Source organism: Chionomys nivalis, chromosome 17 (genome assembly GCF_950005125.1).
Source record: "Chionomys nivalis chromosome 17, mChiNiv1.1, whole genome shotgun sequence".
In the NCBI taxonomy this organism is placed as follows: Eukaryota; Metazoa; Chordata; class Mammalia; order Rodentia; family Cricetidae; genus Chionomys; species Chionomys nivalis.
The window spans coordinates 56,692,820-56,718,554 of NC_080102.1; the positions used below are offsets into that span (position 1 = coordinate 56,692,820).

Here is a 25,735-nt window from a genome sequence, read left to right on the forward strand (position 1 = left end):
ATACATTCTGTTCAGAGCTTCAGAGTTCTAGGAGCAGGTGCCCTCAGTTAATCAGCCCAGCTCACTCCAGAGTCACTTCCAGCAGGGAAGAAAGTTCCAGGCAGCCAGCCAGCTGCAATTTTTTTTATCTAAATCTGCACCATTCTGATCCCTAAAGACTAGTTTTAAAAGTTTATTTATTTATTTTTTTGTCTAAAATGCTTTCTTCAAACAAGAAGATAACAAATCTAGGACTTCAGTTTAGAAAAACAGAATAAAAAAAAAAGAGAAACAAAGACCTACAGGCAGACATAAGGTTCAGGTGGGAAATAGAGATGAACAAACCCAAAACACTTTAAGGGAAGACATTCTCTGAAAGGTGCTGAAGGTTACTTTACCATCCTGCACAAGAAAACCAACATCACATTCATTTCACAAAACTATTTATTTTTTTCACATCATATTCCAAATATATGTCTTACAGATAAGAGTTAGTATTGAGTCAGAAAACATCCTAGAGAAGGAAGCCATTTAGACACTGGAAAAATGCTAATCAAAAAGCCAACATTTACATACATGTGTCTGCTTCCCGGGAGAAGCGCACCACCCAAAGTGCAAAGACAGAAGCAACTAGCTTTTTTGTCATATGAAAATGTTGACAGTCTTCTGAATTGTTAGCTTACTACACACCGACTTTTAAAATAAAACAAGAGGGTCAGTCACCAGAATGCATTTAGCTTTAGATCAATCTGGCTCTGACCCCAAGCAACTCCAAAAGTCCAGCGAGAAGCTGACTAGAGACTACGAGATGCAGGAGTGCAGACTACACTGCCCACTGTCTACGACGCAGACCTAAGAACCCAAATGAAGTGAGCATACTCAAGTCAGTGCCTATCAACCCCACTGAGGGCTCCATGCCACTGCTCGGTTCCTAAAGGAGCACAGGGACTGGGCTCTGAGAGGGGGCCTTCCTGCAGCTTCGGTCCAGCTCTTTGTCCTGTTCTGCAACTTCTTGTCCTGAGACAACTCAGTTTTACCCACGAGGTAGGATTTCTGTCATTGTCTAAGTGACACTAAAGAAAAGTCATTTTATGAGCAGTATTTTGGCTTTAAGCCAAAGGGTTACTCCCCACCCCCGTCAGAGTCAAAAGCAATACCCATTATCCTTCCAGCCCAGTAAAGATCTCCTATTTGAAAGCTCCCAACAACTAGTACAGGTGCTGCTGAGTCACCAGAGGAACAGGAGCTATATAATAATAAACTCATGCACATTAAACTTTATTTAAAGCCTAAAAAAGGCTAAAATATTAATAAAAAGGAGGCGGCAGAATAAACACGTGTGTCCTGTGGTCAGTAAATGCTGGGACATTAGGCAGAAATGGCTTTACTTGAGGTACGGAGCAGGGAAAAATTTGCCTTGTTGACCCAAGTTGGTGGCAGACTTGCTTTTGTTCCCAAATCTAAAAACAAAACAACAAATTAGAGAGAATGAATCAAAAGTATTCTACAGGGCCAGTGAGATGGTGCCATGAGGAAAGACATTCTATATAAACATGGAGACTTCAGCTCAATCCCTGAAGCCCACATAAAGGTGAAAGGGAAGAACCAGCTACACAGAGTTGCCCTCCACATGGGTGCCATGGTACACATGCCCACACACATATCACGCACACAAATACACATTTTTTAAAAAAGTATTCTATAAAAAATATTGAATAAACAATTATAGTGTTACAGAAAACTTCTAAGAGCTATTTAAAGGTGCTATTGATCACCCAATATGATGGCTCACAGTGGAGAGCTTCATTCAGCCTCTACAGGAAATTTTCTTTAACATCTGGTTACTTCTAGTTCAATTATTCTTTTTGTCTGTCTGTCTGTCTCTATCTATTTTAGATAAGGCCTTACTATATCTATCTATTTTAGATAAGGCCTTACTATATCCATCCATCCATCCATCCATCCATCCATCCATCCATCCATCCATCCATCCATCCATTTTAAATAAGGCCTTACTATATAGCCCTGGCTAGCCTTGGACTCATGGCAAATCTCCTGTGTCAGTCTCCTGAATGCTAGGGTTGTTGAGACTGCCGCTCCAAAACCTGAAGGCCTGAGTTCAATTCCTAGGAATCACACAGTAGGAGAGAGCTGACTCCTACAGAGTATGCTGCTGTAGCTCATACATGAGGGTACATGTATACAAACACACACACACTTCTGCATACCTGGGAGTGCTCTTGGAGAGGTTGTACAATCTCTGTGACAGCGAACTTGATAAAGGAGTCTTGACAAGTTGAAATTCAGGAGTAGTCACAGGCCCCAGTAAGCTCACTTCAAGTAAAATTCAGACACGTTTTTAAGAGAATGGGGGAAAACAAAGTACCTGCCAAGATGGACGTTCACACTGGCTCCTGTCTGAAGGTTGGAGACTGGACATCTAGCAGTTTCACAGCCTTTAGCCCTTGTTTTGTAACTCATTCCTGAATCTTTTGAACTATGCAGACAACTACTCAATGAATAGCTGACATTCACTTCCTGATTCAGACCATTCTCAAGTATCAAACTTCATACATCTAACATCTGAACATTTGAAATTTACACATGTAAGAAGAAACAAAACACTTTTCTTAAAAAGAATCTTTTAATATGTCTATGTGATAGGAATAAAATGATTCTACTCACATAAAATTGCTAGTGGCAGCATAAATAGCATAAGAGTCTAAGGGGAAGTCAGTGAGGTGGCTCAGGGGCAAAGGCACTTGCCGCCAATCCTGATGACCTAGCCTTGATCCCTGGACTCACGTGGTGAGAGGAGAGAACCAGTTCCCTCAAGTTGTCCTCTGATCCCCACAAAACATACCATGGCATATACTCCCACAAACATAAAAATAAATAAAATGTAATAACAATTTTCAAAAAATAAAATTGATCAGTAAAACATCCCAACAAACTTAAAACGGGAAATAACCCTTAGGGTATATTCATGGTACTGGGTGTAGTACTGATTTTAGCTATGAAAAACTGTTGGAATTTTCAAGATAAATATAATGGTGGTGGGTGGCTGATTAGAGGAGTTGGGAAAGGGGTCTCATGTAACCCAGAATGGCCCCAAACTCAAAATGTAGCAGAGATCGATTTTGTATCCTCCTGCCTTTACTTTCCAAGTGCTGGGATTCTGAAGGTGCTCATTACTTCACCCAGCCCCGTATATTCCAAAAAGCTGGAGCAAACTCAGGGAAATGGGCACATGGCCAAGGCCCTGAAAAAGTAGGCACAGTGTAGAACTGACCTTTAATGTCTGGTGTCCGTGGTGTTGAGTTTCCATTGCCACGCTGGATGTCAATGTTCTCTTGTTCCACCATCATGAACTGATTCCAGTACTCCAGGGGCAGAGAAAGCAGGCGCTCCACCACCTAACGGGCATCAAAGGCAAGGCTTACTTCATGTATTCCTTCTTGTTATGTTTCACTCTGCAGGACAGACTGACCTAGAACTTGAAATGTAGACCAGGTTGGCCTCAAGCTTGTGACAATCCTCCTGGCACAGCCTGCCAGTGCATGTGCCCAGCATGCAAGGCTTATTTTTTGCCATCATGCCATGCTAGCGCATTACAAAAGCTTGGATTTTATGTACCTCTGTATATGCTTGTGTTTGTGTGTGTGTGTGTGTGTGCGCACATGCACTTGCACCCCTACCTTGAGCTGACGCTTGATGTCCTGGAACATTGTCACTGGGTCTGGATTAGGCACAGTATGGGCAACTATTGTAGGGCCAAAGATTTTAGCTAGATTGGCAATATCCATCTTAGTATCTGGACTCTGAGCCACTCTAAACAAACAAAGTTAAAAACGTATTATTCCCTTAAATATAACCAACTTATAAATTTTGTATAAGAACATTCAGTCCACACTTCCCAGGGTCCACATCATCTTCTCCGAACTCCCAAGACAAGTTCCTGCTGTGCTGACCTCTGCAGGTGGATCATGAGGAAGGCTAATGTGTCCCTGTTGGCCTGGGGCAGCTCACTGACTGCCTGGTACATGGCAGCTGTGCTGTTGTCTTCATCTGTTATCTCTGTAATGAAAAGAAAGCACTAAGAAGACCAGACTCTTCCCCTTGACAGCAGCTTCCAAGTTATCGACCACAAAGGTTCATCTATACACCGGGTTTCTGAAACTTCTGAGAGGTTCATGACAGCATCAGACTCCAGTTTCATTAACAAGCAGGACACTGGCCAACAGTTCAATATGAGAAGCCAGAACTTCCTAAAAAAAATCACCATTGCTGTAAGAGAAAGCAGCTGGCAACCTATTTGCTGGGAAGACATGCAACCGCAGTGCTAACCATCAACAAGGAATTCATTCACTCGACATTTAAGGGCCTACTATATACCAGGTGCTATTTTATTTTATTTTTGGTTTTTCAAGACAGGGTTTTTCTATAGCTTTGGAGCCTGTCTTGGAACTCACTCTGAGGACCAGGCTGGCCTCGAACTCACAGAGATCCACCTGCCTCTGCCTCCCGAGTGCTGGGATTAAAGGCGTGCCATGGTGAGCGCATGCCACCAGTGCCCGGCTACCAGGTGCTATTTTAAATGTGAGGCTAAAGCAAACCAAAAGGGGCCTTGTTTCATGGAATAAACAGTGTACTGGGAGAGTTGGTCACAAAAGAAAACAAACAACAGACCATGTGTTATACGTGAGATAAAGAAAAGAAGGCAAGCAGGATGCTGGAAGGCAGGGTTTGTTTAGTTTTTGTAACTGAGTCTCAGGCAGTCTAGTGTCAAACTCACCATGCAGCCAAAGCTGGTCTCAATCCTGCCCCCCTCCCACATGCTGGGATTACTATGTCATCAAACCTGGCTTAGGAAAGGTGTTTCTGAGGACAAAATATATGAAAAGAAACTGGGGGAGGGAGGGCAGAATTAAGGTTACAGAGACACCTAAGGAGAAACTGCTGGGGCTAAAACTATAACAAACGTGAAGGACTTGAAGTAGGAATATGCTAAGAAATCCAAGACTCCAGGGTTCAAAAAGAGGAAGGAAAGTATAATGGAAAATGATGCTGAAGGCATAACCAGGAGGCAAGTCATAGAGGGTCTTCTTAACCATGTTAAGGATGAGTTCAGTCTAAAACTGATGGGAAAGCTGGACATGGTGATACACGCCTTTAATCCCAGCACTCAGGAGACAGAGGCAGGTGTTCTGAGTTTGAGGCCAGCCTGATCTACAGAGTTCCAGGACAGCGAGGACTACACAGAGAAATCCTGTCTCAAAAAACCAAAGTAATAAGATAAAATAAAATGAAAATAACAGATAGACGACAAAGGGACAACAATTAACTTAGAGTATAAAAGGACCATGCCAGCTCCTGTATAAAGATTACCTGGTAGAGGGCACAGACAGACAGGACAATCTGTTAGCATGTTCTTAGCATATTCCAGGGACAGTTAAGTCCCATGACTTGTGATAAATATCACATCTAAGGTGTATTTACAGGCAACCAATAAGATTTGTGGTGGAAAAGGAATTAAAGATGGTTCTGAGCTCAAAAGGACAACCTAAAACTTGACTGAAAAACAAGGAGCAACAACAAAACACCTATTAAGTCCTATTTAGTTTAATTCTTCCCCTTATTTTTTATGTGCATGGGTGTTTTGCCTACATGTTTTGCTACATGTCTGAGCACTACAATGCACGTCGTACCCAAAGAGGCCAAAAGAGGGTGTCAGATTCCCCTGGACTGGAGTTACAGGAAGTATCACGTGGATGCTGAGAATCAAACCCAGGTTCTCTACAAGAGTAGCCAGTGCTTAGCCACTGAGTCATCTCTTATCCAGTCATTCACCCACCAACTACATGAGCACCGACCACATCCCAGGCACTATAAACTGTGTGAACAAAGCTCGGCTCTGGAATCACAGTCGGGAGTGAAGATCCGCCCTCACCTGCTGCCTCCATAAAGGCTCTGCTTAGCCAAGAGGTCAGAAGGGGCTCTTTGAGGTTTCGGAGGAAGTCTTTCAGGAGGCTACAGATGGCATGGATATCATCCACTTTGCTGAGCAGGGGTACAGTTTTCACTTTAAGGAATTTCTCTTTCAGCTCTTTTACTGTCCGGTCACAACCCGAGATCCTGTATAAGCCTGCCTATTATAAAAGACAACAGTTAGGAACTCCCAAACTACTAACACAAATAGCAAGCTTACCCTGTCGGGGTCCACACTTACCTCAGTCAGGCCTCGCTGCTCAATCTCATTCACACAGCTGACAATAATCGCAGGGATCATTGGAGAAGTCTGGGACACAAAATCTGCCAACATTCCCTGGAAAAAACGATCTTTATTATTTACACCACGGAGACCAAGAGAGGAAGACCATCTGCAAAGAGTTGCTATTAAACACAAGGAAATTATATCAGTTTTTGAATTCCTATTCTCAAAGTACACTTTAAAATAGTCTTGGGGAGGGCTGGAGAAATGGCTCAGTGGTTAAGAGCACTGACTCCTCTTCCAGAAGTCCTGAGTTCAATTCCCAGCAACCACATGGTGGCTCACAGCCATCTATAATGAGACCCAGCGCCCCCTTCTGGCATTCAGGCACACATGGAAGGAATGTTGTACATATAATAAATAAATAAATCTTTTAAAAAATAAAAAAATAAAATAGTCTTGGGGGCTGTTTTAATCAGAATTTCTATTGCTATTAAGAGACACCACGACTACAACAACTCTTTTATTTTTTTTGGGGGGGGGTTGTTTTGAGACAGGGTTTCTCTGTAGCTTAGGAGCCTGTCCTAGAACATGCTCTTGTATATTAGGCTGCCTCAAATTTACAGATATCTCCCTGCCTCTGCCTCCCAAGTGCTGGGATTAAAGGCCACCACTGCCTGGCTGACCACAGCAACTCTTATAAAAGGAGAACATTTAATTGATGTGGTATCTTACAGGTTCAGAGGTCTAGTCCATTATCATCATTGTGGAAGCATTGCAGTGTGCAGGCAGACATGATGCTGGCTACATCATGATATGCAGGCAACAGGAAATGGTCTGTCTCACTGGGCATGACTTGAGCATATATGAGACCTCAAAGTCTGCCTCCAGCGACACACTTCCTCCAACAAAACCACATCTACTCCAACAAGGCCACCCTCCAAAAAGTGTCACTCCCTTTGGGGGGGTATTTTCTTTTAAACCACCACAGTGGCTGAGAGATGGCTCAGCAGCTAAGAGCATGTACTGTCTTCCAGAGGATCTGAGCTTACTTCCCAGCACCCCTACACCAGATGGCACACAACCACCTAAACTCTAGCTCCAGGACAATCTGACATCTCTGGCCTCCAGGGTACCTGAACTCAGGTGCACATTCTCTAAACCACACATAGAATAAATAATAATAAAATTTTAAAATACTCTCATAGGGATTGTGTGGCTCAGTTAGCAGAGTGCATGCCTAGCTTCACTGCTTATTTTCCCTTGTCTTTGAGTGAAAGAAGAGGAAATTCTTAGAGTTGGTGGCATTATTACTTGCCCATGAAAAAGTGTGATTTGTATAAATCAATAGCACCATGAAGGTAGGAAAATTAACCAAGACTCTGTTTTTGTTTTGAGACAGGATCTCTTGTAGCCGAGGATGGCTTCAACTTGCTATATAGCTTAGGATGACCTTGAAATTCTGGTCCTCCTACTATCTCTAGAGTGCTGGGATAACAGGCACGAGCCACCATGTCCAGTGTATGAATTGGTAGGGACCAAACATGGGTCCTCAGCAAGAGCAGCAAATGCTCTTAACCATACTTTAATCTTTTACATAAGTGCAATCGTGACTTTGAATGAAGCACACCCCCTAAAAATGCGTACTCTAGCTTTTCTTCTTAAACAGAGCACAGTCAGGAATGTGCTCCTTAACTCAGGGTGCTTTTGGAATGAGCTGACCCCACCGTAAATATGTTTAGACTCCATAAGTAAAATCACCATTTTCCTTTGTTCAGGGAACACTTGATCCCAATATTTGCCTTACCTACTACATACAGGTAACAAGTCTTTTCCCACTCGCATCTTGGCTTTGCACTCAACGAAATGCAAACCCATTGCATCCAATTATATATCAACATCTAAAGCCAGATATAGAAGGGTCAGCGGTTACTTTATGTGATGATGGAATTTGACTATGTTCTCAAAAACTACTATATGAGAATTATACGCGGGGAAAAACACAGCCTGGGAAACTTCTAAAGATGAGAAGATGATGGGTTTGCGTTCAGAATGAGTACAGACAAGACTTCCAGAGTTAACACGGACAATACACAAACTGTACCTTACCAGGAACGGGTTTGACATCAGGCCAGTCTCAAATATTCTTTCTAGTGCTATGGTATTACATAGTGGGACTGGAGATGTCTGAAGTTTAGAGTCCTCTTGCAGAGGATCCAAGTTCAATTCCCAGTACCTATGTCACATAGCTCATGACTGCCTACAACTCCAGCTAGAGAGGCTTCAGTACTTGAAGACACATACACACATATACATAATAATAAAATAGATCTTTAAAGTAATTTTGCAGTGTATATGTTCTTAATACTAAAATGTTACAGTTTAAAACATATAAATCAGGTGGTGATGGTACACGCCTTTAATATCAGCACTCAGGAGGCATCAGATGGATCTCTGTGAGTTCCAGGTCAGCCTCATCTATAAAAAGAGTTCCAGAAAGGCCAGGAATGTTACAAAGAGAAACCCTGTCTTGAAAAACAAAACAAAAACAATAACAACAAAAAAAAACATGCCTTATGGGCCGGAGAGATGGCTGAGAGGTTAAGAGCACTGACTGTTCTTCCAGAGGACCCAGGTTCAATTTCCAGCAACCACATGGTGGCTCACAACCACCTGTAATGAGATCTGGTGCCCTCTTTTGACTTGCAGGCATACAAGCACACAAAACACTGTATACATAATAAATAAATAAATTTTTTTTAAAAAGTCACACATGCACTGCTTATCACCTATGCTAACAATAGGCGTCCTGATGCTAAAACTCTGCAAGGACACTTGCACCAAAACTGTGGTTTAGGGGCTGGGGAGATGGCTCAGTGGTTAAGAGCACTGGTTGTTCTTCCAGAGGACCTGAGTTCAATTCCTAGCACTCACATGGCAGCTCACAACTGTCTGTAACTCCAGTTCCAGAGGATCCAACACGTTCACACAGACATATATGGAGACAAAACACCAATGCACATAAAGATAAATAAATAAAACTATGGTCATTGTTGGCCAACTGACACAGAACAAAGCTTTCAGTTCATGGACTGGACCTAAATAAATTGATAAAATATTTTAAAAAAAATAGGGTCTGGAGAGATGGCTCAGACCCAGGTTCAATTCCCAGCACCCACATAGCAGCTCACAACTGTCTGAAAAATAATAAAATTGTTAAAAATAATTTCCTAATTAAGCAATCCGGGCATAGTGGTGCATGCCTTTGATCCCAGCACTCTGGCAGAGGCAAACACAGACAGATTTCCAGGTTTAAGACGAACATGGTCTACAGAGGAGTTCCAAGACAGCCAGGGCTACACAGAGATACCCTGTTTTTAAAACTCAGAAGATAAAGAAAGAAAATAAAAAATAATTGGTAAGACCTAAGGATGAGATCAGAGAACTGATGAAATAAGAATGGTTGTGAGTTCACAATTGCAGAGTTAAGTGGTAGGAATCAGGAGTTAGCTACAAGAATGTCATGTGGGGGGGGGGTCTGGGGGCTGGAGAGGTGGCTCAGTGGTTAAGAGCACCAGTTGCTCTTCCAGAGGTCCTGAGTTCAATTTCCAGCAACCACATGGTGGCTCACAACCATCTGTAATGAGATCTGGCGCCCTCTTCTGGCGTGTGGGCATACATGCAGGCAGAATGTTGTATACATAATAAATCTTTAAAAAAAGAGTGTCACTGGGTACATGTGAAATCTTAGGGGAGGAAAGGAAGGAGCAGGGAGGAGTGGAAAAAAGGAAGGAAAAAGAAAAGGGAGACGAGAAGGAGGGAGGAGGGAGAACAAAAGAGAGGAAGAGGAACAAAGGTGGAAGAGAAGGGAGGAAAGAGGAGGAAGGAGGAGGAGGAGGAAGAAGGGAGGAAAAGGTTATTAAACAAGAGAAATCCAAACAAGATTCTGCCACAGGTCAATATTTTATTACTTATATTCATTTTTCATGGAGGGAAATTTTATTTGATATCAATAATTTTAAAATAAAAACTGACTATGCCTTTGAAAGACTAAAGAAGAAACAAATGATAGCTGGCTTCAATGAGTCTTACCTCTCCAATCTTAACCGGAGTTCCCACCAGGGGAGAAATGCAGGGAAGGGGACATCGGTCCCGACATTCTGGGTGAGAGACCAAACGACAGTCTCGACACTTCAGAGACAGCTTGCCAAATTTGATCCTCTTTCCACACGGAACACAAGATTCAGGCTTGATAACCTGAAGATAGAACAGGGCAGACACAATAGGATGATATGAATTAACAAAGTTATTGTCAACCACAGGTATTAAATACACGGTATATGTAAAACAACATTTTAGGCCATTACACATTTTAATGTAATTCCCACAAAAATTCTCAAAAATAGGTCATGTTTTTGATCTTGGTCAAAATCGTTTTTGTCCTTGAGGATTATATGGAATACCAGTCTTATGAACGATTTTGATGTGGTCTGCAGGTCATGGTGGCACATGCCTTTAATTCCAGTTCCTAGGGGACAAAGGCAGGCAGATCAGGGCTACAAAAATGAAACCATTGCAAAGACAAAGTTTTAAAAAGATAATAGTCACTGGCTAACACTATCCCCTCAGTTAGGGTGGGTCCTTGTGAGCCCCTCCTCCATCCATGCTGCTGGAGAGGGGAAGAGTCAATTTTCTCTGGAGGTGTGGCCATTGGGAAGTTGCTCATGCTCCAGTGTATGAATCCTCACACCCATGCACACACTGGAAGCACTGATTAGACTCTAGAATAAAAAGAGGACATGAAGTTGAGAGTGGGACTGTTGAGGGTAGTCCAGGATTTAGGGGAGTGATAGAGGGGCTGAATATGATCAAAACACATCGTATTCATGTCTAAAATTCTAAATAAAGAATGTAACACTGTTAAAAGCAGCTAGTAACAAGTGTTGACAAAACATAAACTGAAACTCTTACATAACACTGATAGGAATATAAAATACACATAAGGGAAAAGTCTGGAGGCCCCTCAGAAAGTTAAGCATAGTTACTGTATGACCCACTAATTCCACTTCTAAGTATGCATATGCAAGAAAAATGAAAATGGTCGGGCTGGAGAGATGGCTCAGCAGTTAAGAGCACTCACCGACTGTTCTTCCAGAGGACTTGAGTTCAATTCCCAGCAACCATATGGTGGCTCACAACCACCTATAAAGAGATCTAGTGCCCTCTTCTGGCCTACAGGCAGGATACTGTATAAATAAATTAATTAATTAAAAAGAGAAAGAAAAAGAAAAATGAAAATGGTTTACATAAAATGTGTGCACATAGCCTTCTTTCTAGTAGCTGAAAATGGAAAACCCTAAATGTCTATCCACTAATAAACAGATAAATATGTGGCATATGCTTTTGATGCAGTGGAACATCATTCATCAAATAAAAAGAAATGAAACACATAGGCTACAGCAATGATGAGCAAATGAGAGAAGCTAGACCCAAAAGTGCACAGACCACATGGCCTCATGTACATGAGATGTCTTAAAACAGGCAAATCCATAGACACGAGTGGTATGGATGATGGTAGCCTCTGACTACTGGATACTGATGTAGCACAGAAGGGTGGGGGAAATTCTATTAGGTATAGATTTCATCTTTGGGTGGTGAAAATGTTCTAAAATTGACAATGGCGACAAATACCCAATTCTATGAATATGCTAAATGTCAGTGGACTTAAACGGATGAATGAAGCCAGGCAATGGTGGCTCACACCTGTAACTCCAGCATGAAAGTTGCCAGTGGGGCTGGAGAGACAACTAGTGATTAAGAGCACTCATTACTCTTGTAGAGGACACAAACTGGATCCCCAGCACCTGCACTGGGTAGCTCACAATCACCTGTAACTCCAGCTCCAAATGAGCTGATCCCCACATTAAGATCACCAATATCATGCAGGATAACTTTATGGACATAAAATAATATATAATGTCTTGATTAGGATGTGAGTCACATGAGCTATCGAATATTGGCAAATTTGATGAAAAGTAGCCTTAAAAATCTGTACATTAGTCAGGTGCTGATGGAGCAGAACTTTAATCCCAGTATTCTCAGCAGAGGCAGGCACAGCTCTCTGAGTTTGAAGCCAGCCTGATCTCTAGAGCTAGTTCCAGGACGGCCAGGGCTACACAGAGAAACCCTATCTCGGAAACAATGAAATAAACAAGCTCAATACAAAATGGCGTCTGCTCCCTACAAATACGAAGATAAATAGGAGTGGTGGTGAGGTGCTGTAAGCCCAGCACTTTGGCGGTTAAAGCAGGAGGCACAACAGAGCTAGAGGCCAACCTGGGCTACAAGAATGAGCCCATTTTCAAAAACAAATTAACTGCCTCAAAGGAAATGAAGTCATCCCAGATTTACCGTCTTTGAGACAAAGTCATGTAGGCGTGTGCCTCCAGTATTTTGAGGTGTGCCTGAATTGTCTGTCTCAGTTCTTGGCTCCAGGGGCCTGCTGTTCAGAGCGGAGTCACTGTTCACAGGTTGCAAAGGACCTAGAAAACAATCAAATTTAAACTTTTGTCCTAAAATTTTTCATCCTGTATTTTAATCCCACTTTTGTTTTAATTTTCATATTTTTCCTTTTTAATTTTGCTATTAATATAACTAGTAATAAATAGTGAATACACAGTTTCCAATTTTCTACTAGTGGTACACCAGACTGACCAGCCAGAAGTAAAGGACAGCACACACACCAGGGCAGCAGCAAGCGGGTAGCCTTGTCTCAAGAGGCTTTTAAGAAACCCACTCTCAATTTCAACCAGTATATTTATTTATATTTAGTTTTGGTAGCCAAGGCTGGCCTCAAACTTATGCTTGATCTTCCTACCTCAGAACTTCATGGTTTACTTTTAGACATGAGACACACCTGGCTTTTCTTCCTTCCTTTCCTTCTTTATAACTTCTTTTGAGATTTTATTAATTATGTGTATGAGTCTTGCCTCAGTTGATCTATGCACGTGTGTGTAGTGCCCAAGGAGGCCAGAAAGGGATGTCAGATTCCCTAGTCTGCAGTTACAGATGGCCATAATCCACTATTTGGTGCTAGCATCCTTTAGTGCTAAGTCATCTCACCAGCCCTGTTTTCTGGTTCTTGGTCTCACCATGTATCCACAAACTGATCCTGAACTCACTATGAAGCCCAGGCTGCCCTCCAATTTCAATCTACCTATCTCTGCTTCCAAGTGATTAAATAGATTACAGCTGCGTGCCTCCACATCCAGCACTGTAGAGACAGTGACCAAATTTAGTCATAAATCCATCAGACCTGATTTCCCCCGACTCCTGGTCCAAGATGGCAATGTCTCAATCGTAGACACAGCTTCAATGGGTCCACCATCACTTGGAACAGTCACTGTAGTTTTTGCAACTATTGATTCATTTGCCTGAAACAGAAGCCATAATGAAAGAAAGATAAACTAACTTTGTTTCTATATAGGTATTTTCCAGTAGTTAAAAATCCCCAAATCCCAAGTTAGGACTTATATTCCAGTCTTAAGCCCTTAAGTCAAAATCTTAAACACTGCAGGGGGACATATACAGCGAAATACAATCAAACCTATAGCTGAAAGTTCTCATCTTTTTCTTGTTTGAGACGGGATCTCTCTATGTAGTCCTGGCTGTCTCTGCCTCTAGAGTGCTAAGATTAAAGGCCTGGAACTTGCTTTGTAGACCAGGCTGGCCTCGAACTCACAGAGATCCACCTGCTTCTGCCTCCCGAGTGCTGGGATTAAAGGTGTGCGCCACCACCACCTGGCTGACACTGGTTGCTCTTAATCAAAGCCCATTCACATGGACAAGAGAGGATCTTACTACATAGAAAAACACTCAACTTCTCTCAAAATAACACTGCATTAATACTGACTGTCATTTTACCTTGCAAAGCCACTAATCCCTGGTGCATTTAGGATCACAGTTCTCTGGCTCTGACTCCTCTTACCTGGTCTACTGTAGAGCCAATGGAACAGGTTTTCTTTACAGGCCCAGGAGGGCCATCAATGAACTGCCGACTGTTGGAGCGCTAGAGAGGGAGTAAAGACCAAAACTTTAGTTTCAAGTAGAACTGAAGCCCAGAAAACACAACAGTCCTATCAGCAACTACATGCAAGTCCTAAGAACCAGGGCTACAACAAATAGCAATGCTCATTCTCATGCCTGTTTGTTAAACAAACACAAAAATGCTCTCAGTGCTATAGAAAAGAGACAAGCTTTGGAGACAACATCAGAAAGAGAACTATAATCCTATCTAAGGACACGAAGTCTTTGGAAACACATCAAATACCCTAAGCATGTCAGCCCAGATAAGATTTCCATATCCCATTATATACACATTGCATCTGAAGCTTATAATAGAGCATAAAAGTCCTGCATAAAAATTCACATGACAACTCAAAAATAATCCAAACATATTCTCTTCTACTATATGGAGATGTAGCCCAGACTCGTGAAATAAAGAGGACTCTTGCCCTGTGTCACTACTTTAAGCAGTATCACTATGGCCCCTGCAGGACTGATGAGATGGCTCAGTGGGTAAAGTTGCTTACTGTGCAAGCCTGATGATCTCAGTTCAATTCCCAGCACCCACATGGCAGCTCACAGCTGTCTGTAACTCCAGTTCCAGGGGACCCAACACCTTCATATAGACATACACGCAGGCAAGACATCAATGTACATAAAATAAATTTTAAAAAAAAGGAAAAAAATTTAAATAAAAGAAGTATTGCCCCAGTAGCATTAATCCATTTGTGTTTTGTGGTTGTTTGTTTTGAAACAGGGTTTCTCTATGTAACCCTAGCTGTCCTGAAACTCTGTAGACCAGGCTGGGCTCTAATTCAGAGGTCCACCTGCCCCTACCTCCCAAGTGCTGGGATTAAAAGCGTGCCCCACCACAGCTGACCTACATTTTGTGCTTTTTGTTTAACAATGTCTAAAGATGTGCCAGAAATATAGTTTTGTATCCAAATTTCCCAAAAAGAAAAACTATTACTAATAGGTTTTCGTTTGGTTGGTTTTTCTTTAATATTTATTTCTATATTATGAGCAGCCTAAGCATGTATGTGAACACTACATGTAAGACTGATGCCCAAGGAGGCTCTGAGAAGGCTCTGGATCCCCCGAAACTGGAGTGACACACATTTGGGAGTCACCACCTGGAAACACCATCCAGATCCTCTACAAAAGCAGCTAAGTGCTCTTAATTGCAAGCCATCTCTCCAGCCCTGCTTTTGTTTTGTTTGTTTTAAATAAGATATCACAATGTAGTTTAACCTGGTCTCAAACTTGATAAATAGCCCAGAATGGCCTCAAATTCATGACCTTTCTGACTCAATCTCCTTATTGAATGGGACATAATGCCAGGGGGAAAAATTGTTTTTGAAGACAGTGTTTCTCTGTGTAACCCTGGCTGTCCTGGACTCAGGGATCCGCTTGCCTCTGCCTCCCAAGTGCTGGAATTAAATACATGCACTACCACACCTGGCAAAAACCCTTATTTTGTAAACTGTAAAACATCTGAGCCTAATGGCATAAATTTATAATCCCAACAACCACTTAGAAGGCGGAGGCAGGAGTATTCAAGGCTTTACTACACAGTAAGTCAAGGACATCCTGAGAACTCAGTGAATGTGTCACAAGAGTGACAGCGGCTACAGAGGGAGCACTTGCCGAGTGTGCATGGGAGCACGGGTTCAAGCCCCGCCCAGGAAGGCAAGGAAGACACAGACATACCCTCTTTTCTCGTCTCTTCATTTTGAAATTTTTCACCAAAGAAGAATCCCAGTCCTGTTGGAAATAGACAATGTTATTCTTTCTTTGCTTAGGTCGCTCATAAATCCCACACAAATAAATTTACATCAATAAGTCAGACTACCTAACTTAAAACCCCAGGAGAGGGAAATTTGGACGGTCTTTGAAGTTTGCTCCAAAGCTCCAGTTAGCAGGCTTCCTTCAAATATTGAAGCCACAGTAACAGAATCAGGAACCAATGCCACAGAGACAGAAAAAGGTCAGACAACCAACCCCTGTCGTGATATTTCAGGCACCTGGTCCTTTATTCCTGATTATTCTTCTAATTAGTTTTAGAACCTAGAGAATACAAGACACTGTACTGACCATGTCAGATGTGACTCTTGCCCTACGTGACTGCTACTGTCTAACTGGATATTCCATCCAACAGGCCCTAAGAAGCTAGTTTATGTTTTTAACCCTCAATATCACTCTTTCTTGATCCTAAATACGATTTACCTTTGAAGTCTATGCTTTTTACTACAGACTAGTTTCACTTCCATTACTGTAACCATGGCAATCATTTTGGTGTCTACCTGTACTTCCCTTACTCCTGGTTACCCCTAAAAACACAGTATCTGAGAGCAGCACATACAATGAACAGTAACGAAACGTGAATTGAACTTCCCCAATTATGATCAAGTAATTCAGCTACTGGTTGATCAGCTCTAATTATAACAGCTATCACAGTAGAGGTTTTCCTCAAAACTCACCTGATATGCTTGATTATATACCCCAGACCTACTCTATATAATTCTTTATTTCAAAAGGTGGCTTCCCAATATTTATATCCTTAAAATGGACATTTGCTTCTCTGGCTAAACTCTGACTGAGTTTTTACACTCCCAGGAATGTAGTAAGTACTTGCTACTTGCTTTGCCATCAAAAACCAAACACTAACAACTTCCTGTGCTTTGGTTTGTTTCCTAGGTTTCAGCCTCCCACAGAAATGATAAACTGCCAGTGGACTACCAGTCTCCTGAACATTAGAGACTAAATGTCAGTAGGTTTTTGAAAATTACCATTTATTCAGAAATTTCACCAGTTCTGCTGACAAAAGCAAGGTAACAAGTTTAGACAGCAGCCATTGCTTAATCAAAGAATAATATGATGCCAAGAAATTTAAATTCTATCCTTCTGGCTCGAGCCCAAGGACTTTAGTTTCCTTCTAATAGATGAAGGATGGCTAAGCTTCCCTCAAAAACAAACTATGCTGGCAATAAAGTACAAGTCCATTCACTTCAGGAGCAGCAAATAAACCTTACCTGCATCTACTTAGCAAGCTCCAGGACAGCTACAACTACATAGTGAGATCCAATCTCAAAATTAAAACACTTTGCCTGGTCAATCTTGCTAGTTTTTACCTCTAGCTAGGGCTTTAACAAGTTAAAACACCATTAGTTATTACAGGTGCCTCCCAGAGACCCTTCAGATAAATTCAACTTCACAGCAAATCCTGAATTTCACATTCTTCCAGAAAATGAATATTTAAGCCAGTGTCTTATAGCTTGTGTGAGTTTATAATTTAAATTGCCAGTTCGAAATCTGTAACAAATCATCAATGAAAGAATCATAAAGGACAGCAAGGATAGGAGCAGGGATGATCCTACAGGGCAGGTTAACAAAAGCAGAAACTCTAGAGATCAAATGTTTATTACCAGTGATTCATCAGTCTTGTCAAAGCTGATATCTGATAAAATGGAACCAGATTCATCAATGGTTGATAGTCTGGATTAAAAACAATAACACAGTGTTAGACAGAGACACCATAAAACATAAAAGCCACCAGTACCCTGAAAAGTCCCACTGGTCAGGTAACATGAGCGAGTTTACAGACAAGCACAAGCTGAAGCCATAGCTGCAGTGAGCTGCTCTGCATGATTTCCATGGAGCACTGTGAGTGCAGAACAGCACAGTGGCTTCAGCAGCAAGTGAGTGTCACAGCCAGGGCTATAGGGTTTTTCTTGCTGAGTGTATACTACAAGGAAGCAGACTGAGGTTCTATTTTATTCCAATTGAGTCTGAGATTTCCTACAAGTGATATTACCCAGTACTGGGCTTTTGGTTTGATATTTTTGTCTGCTACAAGGCTGTCCTTCCCGTAACTTCCCGTAACTGGAGATGACCTTGAACATCTGACTCTCCTGCCCCTACTTCCCAAACACTGGGATTACTGCTGTGCACATCCATGTCCGGTTTACAAAGCATTGAGAACTGAACCATCCTACGCAAGTACTCTACTATCTGAGCTACATCCCTAGCCCCCAGCACTGACTTTTTAAGACATTAAGTCTAAGCTGAATACAGTGGTCCATGAAATAACTGCAGCACTTGAGAGGCACGAGCTAAAGAATTCAAGGCCAGCCTGGGGTGGGATATGTAAGACCCTGCCGGGGGTTAGAGATGACTCAGCGATTAAGACCTCACACTACAAACACCAGGTGGCTTACAGTCTTTTACAGCTCTCATTCCGGGAGACCAACTATTATTATAACTATTCTTTTCTGGTTTTCATGTGCACCCTGCACACATGCTTACCTTATACTCACGCATAATTTTTTTAAACTTTAAAAAAAAATAACGTTCCCATATCTTCTTAATTATAAAGATTCCATGTGAGCTGGGCATAGGAGCATCATGGCTTTAACCCAGCATTCAGGAGGAAGAGAAAGGTAGGTCTCTATGAATTCAAGGGCAGCTCAGTATAAACAATAAATGAAGGCTAGCCAGGGCTATACCCTAAGACCCTATCTTACCAAACAAGATTCCTCATGGACCAAACAGCAAACAAAACAAATAACCCTGAGAGTCTAAGTCTTTTCCTACTTATTGTACTGGGAGTATTACACGCAAAGCCTGGCTGAAACTATTTCAGTGACTCTATGGCTACCAGCAGCTCTCTGGAGAATAAACACTGTGAGCACTGCTGAACTCCTACTTTCACCTCAGCATTCTCCGCAATGCACAGGATTAGTTATTGATGTGCAATTTAACACCAACATCAAAATTGCACCCTTGGTGAAACAACATCCTAAGGAAAGTTTAAAAAAACAGCAAATGGGGGCGGCTATGTGCCCCGCCACCGCCCTACTCCTAAGGCTCTTCTGCTTTGTTCAGCACACATCCCAGAAGCAGTACATTTAAGGGTCAGATGACAGGACTTCTGACGGCTGTGCCGCTTGTGATCAGATGATAACAGATGCAGCTCCCCACCTATTGTTCCCAGAGTTGCCACTGGGTGCTTGGCCTCGGTTGAGAAAAGCTAGAGCTGATTTTTGTTCCTCACTTAGCTGAATGCTGCCAGATGTGTCACACATGAGTATATCTCGAATCAGCTGAATCTGTTGTTCCTACAGACCAAAGCAGAGTAAAACATCGTAACTAGTCAAGGAAGAAAGCTCCACTTAAATTTATGGGACAGACAGACAACATTAAAATACAACATTATACAAGTGGGCCTTCAGGAAGGCATGACAACAATAGAATATTAATTTACATCAAGGCCAGGCTGTGGCTGGTTTCTGATGAGGAAAATCAGCTCCATATAGAATAGGGGGTCTCTGCTATAAGATTTTTAGATCAAACTGCTAATCCAAAAGGACAGTGATATAGAATAAGAGTTCCAAAATAGATTTCTCATAGCAAAAATACTTCAAGTGTTGTTTTTATCAGTACAATTATTGGCCTCTTATAGATCAAAGCAGTCGCATGTTTTTCTAAATAATGGAACTAAATACATTAAAATAGATACAAAGCTGCAATGCAGACAATTTAGGCTCACTGAGGCATCTAACACTGAGCTAAGATGGCTTAGTCCCCTCAGCTAAAACTCTCCTTTGCACCAGACCCCTCCTGCTACATCAAAAGAATAATGTCGTATGCCAGTCACACTGTTCAACTCACTAACTACATCTAGCCCTTTATCCTGAGTTAGAGAGCAATGATAAAGCTTTAGAGTTGCCTTGCCTGTATCGATGACAGCAGGCCAGTGCCACCAATTCATAAAAGGAGAACAATATTCTAGGCATTTATAATAAACAATATAGGATGGGCATGGTGGCATACAACTCTAAACCCAGTATTCAGAGCAGAGGCAGGAGGATCATCCTTGAGTTTCAGCCCATCAGGAGTTGTCCAGTAGAACAAAAGATGTCTCAAAAGATGCCCACCCACCCGTGCAGAATAGCAAATAAATTGTGATTGATAAGGATTCTAGAATTTCATTATTATTCTCCCTCATTTTAATTCTTGAAAAAAAAAATTGAGGTGCTGGAGCCCAGGACCTTGTGCATGTCAGGCAAGCATTTTACCAACTGTACTACATTCTTGGCCATTTTGTTATACCCCTCATTTGAAATATGTCTAGTGAAAAACAGTTTCAAATCTAAAGGAGAAAATAAGTATTAATTTCAAGCTGAAAAAACAGAGGTCACAAGCTGCAGTTCCATCTCTAATCACAGGCAATATGTCAAACAATTCAGTTGTTTATGTGGAGGGGAACTGGGTGTATTTGATAAAGAGAAACATTATCAAATGATGTCTCCCAAGCCCATCACCAGTCTAACATCCTAGGCGTACACACCAGCTTTGCACACTCAGCCTCAGCTCGCTGTCTCCGTTTGATCTCTACATCTACTTGATTACGCGCATGCTTCAGCTTAACATCCAGAGCGCTCCGCCCGGTCTCTGCTTTCAATAACAGATCTTTGAATTTCTCCAGCTCCTGGTTGGTTCTTTGACATTTCTTCCGGAAATCTTCGAAGTCCTTCACAACCTGGATGAATTCAACTGAGGACAGATAAAAACTTCAATAATCCAAGCAGCAAAACTACAACTGCTCAAACAAACAGGCCTATAGTTAGTTAGCTTCATCCCAAATATAAAGTCTTGCTAGACTATAGTCAAACATATTTGAACATGACCAGGCACAAACCTGTTCTGTCACTTTGGATAAGAACTGAGAGGGAAGCAATTCCTGATCCAATAGGCTACACAGTTCTGGCTTACCTAGGGCATCTGCTATGGAGTATAACTCATTAGTCACCTGGCTCCAGATGTCACAAACGCTGAAAGCTCATGAACAGAAGGCAATCAAAGAGGAATACCTTTGGGGCAGCCGTCACACACCAGGACAGTCACATAAAACAAAAAACAGCCTCCTTTACAGTCACACATTGCTGAACCAGAGTTACACAGCAAATTCAAGTACAACTGCTACAATACGCTCTAGTAGATGTAAATTAATATTACAGATATCTAAGGCCTGTAATTCTATTCAGTAATAATTATACAAATATTGATCAGAAAGTAAAGAGCCAATTGCTTTTGCTGTTTAACAATGCCTCGAGGGAAGGAAGTAATACTCTAGTGTAAAAGCAGAAATGATCATACAAGCTCTTGGAAAGTCACTTGAAGTAGAAAGGGGACTCTGCTCAAACATCTGCAATGACAGAATCACTCCCAAGCAGCATTCATTTTTATCCCCTGCTGCTGGTGAAGACCGCTCTACAATACGCACAAGTGCCTTCAATTCCCGAGCTAACTTCAACCTATATACAAGCATCACTCTCCACCAGCAACATACTGGAAGATTCCAAGCTGTGGCTACTGCTGGTCAAACCCTGTTTACAGATAAAACTAAGCCACATTCACATAAAGTCAGCAGATTTTTAGGTAGAGAGAGCATTTTTTCCTATACAAATTTAAACCATGTACAGAAATGTACAACATACAAGCAATTTTAATCTGACTGAACTTCCAACTTGGTATACCAATTCACTCAAAAGAACCCAGTCAGCTGGGTGTGGTGGCATGCATCTTAATCCTAACACTTGGGAGCCAGGGGTCAGTGGATCTCTGAGTTCAAGACCAGCCTGGTCTACAGAGAGAGTTCCAGGACAGTCAGGGAGATGAGGGGAAAGAAAGAAAGAAAGTAATTAATACCAACTATTCTATGGAAAGAGATCCTTGGTAAGCAAGAAAGCAAGCAAACTAGCTAGTTGGGTAAAGTTCACTTGAAAACCACGATGGATGGCTCGGTGGTAAAGAAGGCCTGCGCTCATTTCCAGCACCACGTCAGACAGCTCTCAGCCACCAGTAACTGCAGCTCCAGAAGTTCCTGTGCCCTCTTCTGGCATCCATGGGTACCCACATACACAGGATTTTTTTTTTTTAAGAGTAATATAGCTGGATGATGGTGGTGCACACCTTTAACCCTAGCACTTAGAAGGCAGAGGCAGGTGAATCTCAGTGAGTTTGAGCCTGGTCTACAGAGTTAGCGCCAGGACAGTCAGGACTGTTACACAGAGAAACCCTGTCTCAAAAAACTAAAAAAATAAAAATGAGTTACATAGAATAATTTTTTTTTATTTTATTTATTATGTATACAGTATTCTGCCTACATATATCCTATAGGCCAGTAGAGGGCATCAGATCTCATTACAGATGGTTGTGAGCCACCATGTGGTTGCTGGGAATTGAACTCAGGACCTCTGGAAGAGCAGTTAGTGCTCTTAACCTCTGAGCCACCTCTCCAGCCCACATAGAATAAATTTTAATGGTCCTTTGAAACGAGTGCTCAGCACCCTTTGGCCATCACTGTCTTCTTAGGGAAACTGAAAGAACACCAACCTTCAGATCTCAGCCATTTCAGTCAGTATCATACAAACCAAATGCTGAAATCTGATTGGTTTCCTTCTTATCTCACCCGTCCTCCCTCCCCATCCTCCAGAGACCAGATCAGAATGACTTACTGCTTTCATTTCCTTCATTGATAATCTCCAACCGGCGCACAAGCTGCTCAAACAGAGTCCACAAATTCATCATTGTAGTATCCATTTTCTGCCAAGAAATCAAATATACATTAAGGAAGCTGCCTTCTCCCCCTTACAGAAAATTCAGTAACAATCTACCAATACCTGGACTTTCCTATTGGCAGCCACCATTTCAAGACTCTTTGTTTATTTGTTTTGTTGTTTTTCAAAATAGGGTTTTTTGTGTAACAGCCCTATCATGGAACTAGCTCTGTAGACCAAGCTGGCCTCAAACTCAGAGATCCACCTGCCTCTGCTTTCCAAGTGCTGGAATTAAAGGTATGTACCACCACCACCCGGCTCCCATTTCAAGAATCTTAAGCCAACAATTTTGTGACCCTAATCTGTATTTTTAAAAAGTTAGTGTCTTTGTTTTGTTTCATTTTTTGCCTCTCCCCTGCCCCTGCTGCTGTTTATTTTCTGAGATGAGGTCTTACTAGTTAGTTACTCAAGCTGGCCTTGAACTCAGAATCTTCCTGTCTCAGCATTCCAAATGCTGGGATTACAAGCATGTGCCAGACCAAAGCTGCAATGTTTAATGCTTACTTATGAACTAGAAAACCATTGGACCACTGACAACATACACCTCTGTTTACTTCTATGCCAATCCCCACTCCTTATAATGATTCTGGTGCTAATTGTTTTCAGTAGGAAGGAGCATGTCAGTGGACTATAAATACCACAAACCAATGTGGTTCTTTAAATCTAATTTAACATTTTTTTGCTACTTTATAATCTTTCAGACTTTGAAAACCTATAATGTGACTTGAACTGTTTATTTTGACCTCACTTTTAGCTAATATCCTGTCACAACTGTCTCTTAAAAGGCAGGACATGGTCAGCACATTTCCCACCAATGGCACAGGTGACATCACACAGTGATTAAGTGGGGAAACTGCCAGCTCAGCAGCATAAGAATTATTTCTGTAGTGTGGGGTTCTCTGCTGGAATGCACGCAGGGACTGTGTCGAGTAAATTTATACTGAGTGCAGGCGAAGGACTATGTTATCCCACCCTGCGCCAGAGACAATGCAGCACCTTCCCAGGGACAAGGGCAAAGGAAAAGCCATTTGTTGTGTGCTCTGTATAGACAATTTCAGGCTTTGTGCTTCCTCCCAGAGACCTACTAATATAGCATTAAAAACTCAGGCCAGCCTTTTAGGCAGCTCTCTGTTCCCCAAATAGACTTCAACAAGGAATGGATTAGGAAAACAAGTTCTTCTTTAGTCATCAGAAAAGCCATTTACTAAATGTGACAAAAATTATCAAGAGAAGAAAATAGTGACTTTCACCTGAAAATGAAATATTCTTAGAAACACATCAGAAGACCCTCACATTCCTCTCACCCCCTGATGCTCTGTTCAGGTAGTTACTCTATGCATCTAAATAAAAACTTCAGAACTCTATTTTGAGTTTTTAGTGATTTTGCAAATATTTGCAAGATTGTACTGCAAGCTATGACAGTAAAAAAAACAAAAAAAGAACAAACAAGCAAAACCTCACAGAAAAGGAATATATGAGCATAAAAATATTTTCTATTAAACAGTATAGAAATACTCATTTGTAGTCATGAAACAACTGCTATAAAAAAAAATCTATCAGTTCCAAGTGTGTCTGCAGTGTAACCTGAAGAGGGCTGGAACATGCTCTTCAAATGGCAACAATGTATCTGGTTCTAAGCAACTAACTGTGGCAAGCTGCTAAGCAACCAGACTAACTGACTTTTTTTTTTTTTTTTTTTTTGATTTTCAAGACAGGGTTTCTCCGTAGCTTTTGGTTCCTGTCCTGACTTATTATAAACATCTTCTCCCAGAGTAGAACAAAGTAAGAGTGGCATTACGGCCAGCAGGAAGGATATGGGAGTCATGGAGAGGTCCACACACAGTGCAGTAGAACAGAAGCAAGGAAGAACATTCGGGATCGATTCAAATGATGATCTCTGGCTCCCAGTAAAAACAGAGGCCACTAGTCAGCAACTGTAACACTGAATATTGATCTCTCCTATCTCAGCATCATAAGTATATCCTGCAATTCAGAACATAAAAACTTCTAAGGGGTTCAGGAGAATAGATTCTGCAGCAATTATGATATTGAAAATGGTGGGTGGGGGACAGTCTTGTTTTTGAGACCTGGACTGGAAACCCAGAGATCTGCCTCTGAAATTAAAGGTGTGTACCACCACACCAGGCAAAAACCTCATTTTAAGCAGGCGTGGTGCTTTGTGTAGCAAGCTCAGCACTAGAGATAAAGGCAGGATGGCCACACGTTCCAGGCCAGGGGGTAATACGGCAGGGCCTTGTCTCAAAGTACAACCACCAAAAATGTTATCTTAAATGACAATATGACCTGACCTGACTCCCTCTATGATTTGGTTGTGTCCCTCCAAAATGGATGTTGAAACTGAATTCCCTCCGCAGCAGGACTAGAATGTTAAGGTACTAGTGTCCTCATGCAGGAGGGCCTGAAGGAAGTAGGTGGCCCTATTGCTCTTCTGCCACAAGGTCACAAAAAGGCATCAGCAAGGAAAGAAAGAAAATCCTTAGCAAGCAATCCCACGGCACTTTCATCTTGGACTTTCTAAACCCTGAGAAATAAATAATTATTCAGGCATAAAGAGATAACTCCATCCATAAAGTGCTTGCTACACATGCATGAGAACCTGAGTCTGGTCCCCGGCACCATGTAAAAACCTATGTGCAGGCCACCAAGGCGGCTCAGAGGACAAGGATCCTGCTGTGTTAGCTTAACAACCCCAGTTCAATCCCACATACAAATATGATGAAGTTAAACACACACATGCTGTGGCACATGTGCACCCCACACACACAAGATGTAAAAAGAGAAATTCTAAGATGAGCAGGTCATGTGCACTTAGAATCTTAGCACTGGGGAAGCAACAGTA

General features: G+C 41.8%; 1 protein-coding gene across 1 annotated transcript in view; it reads right to left on the minus strand.

Moving 5' to 3' along the window:
- Positions 1-458: 458 nt before the first annotated feature.
- Racgap1 (Rac GTPase activating protein 1) overlaps positions 459-25,735 on the minus strand; it is a 30,688-nt gene continuing 5,411 nt past the window's right edge. Inside the window, exons 2-17 of the mRNA XM_057791906.1 lie at positions 22,774-22,861; positions 20,604-20,809; positions 19,235-19,371; positions 17,680-17,749; positions 15,965-16,018; positions 14,178-14,258; positions 13,506-13,623; positions 12,602-12,732; positions 10,283-10,447; positions 6,209-6,304; positions 5,930-6,128; positions 3,951-4,056; positions 3,678-3,810; positions 3,272-3,395; positions 2,208-2,313; positions 459-1,439 (exon numbers count right to left, since the gene is read on the minus strand). Coding sequence (XP_057647889.1) covers positions 1,364-1,439; positions 2,208-2,313; positions 3,272-3,395; positions 3,678-3,810; positions 3,951-4,056; positions 5,930-6,128; positions 6,209-6,304; positions 10,283-10,447; positions 12,602-12,732; positions 13,506-13,623; positions 14,178-14,258; positions 15,965-16,018; positions 17,680-17,749; positions 19,235-19,371; positions 20,604-20,809; positions 22,774-22,858 — 1,887 coding nt within the window. The 5' untranslated portion in view covers positions 22,859-22,861 and the 3' untranslated portion in view covers positions 459-1,363. The remainder of the gene's footprint in view (positions 1,440-2,207; positions 2,314-3,271; positions 3,396-3,677; positions 3,811-3,950; positions 4,057-5,929; positions 6,129-6,208; positions 6,305-10,282; positions 10,448-12,601; positions 12,733-13,505; positions 13,624-14,177; positions 14,259-15,964; positions 16,019-17,679; positions 17,750-19,234; positions 19,372-20,603; positions 20,810-22,773; positions 22,862-25,735) is intronic.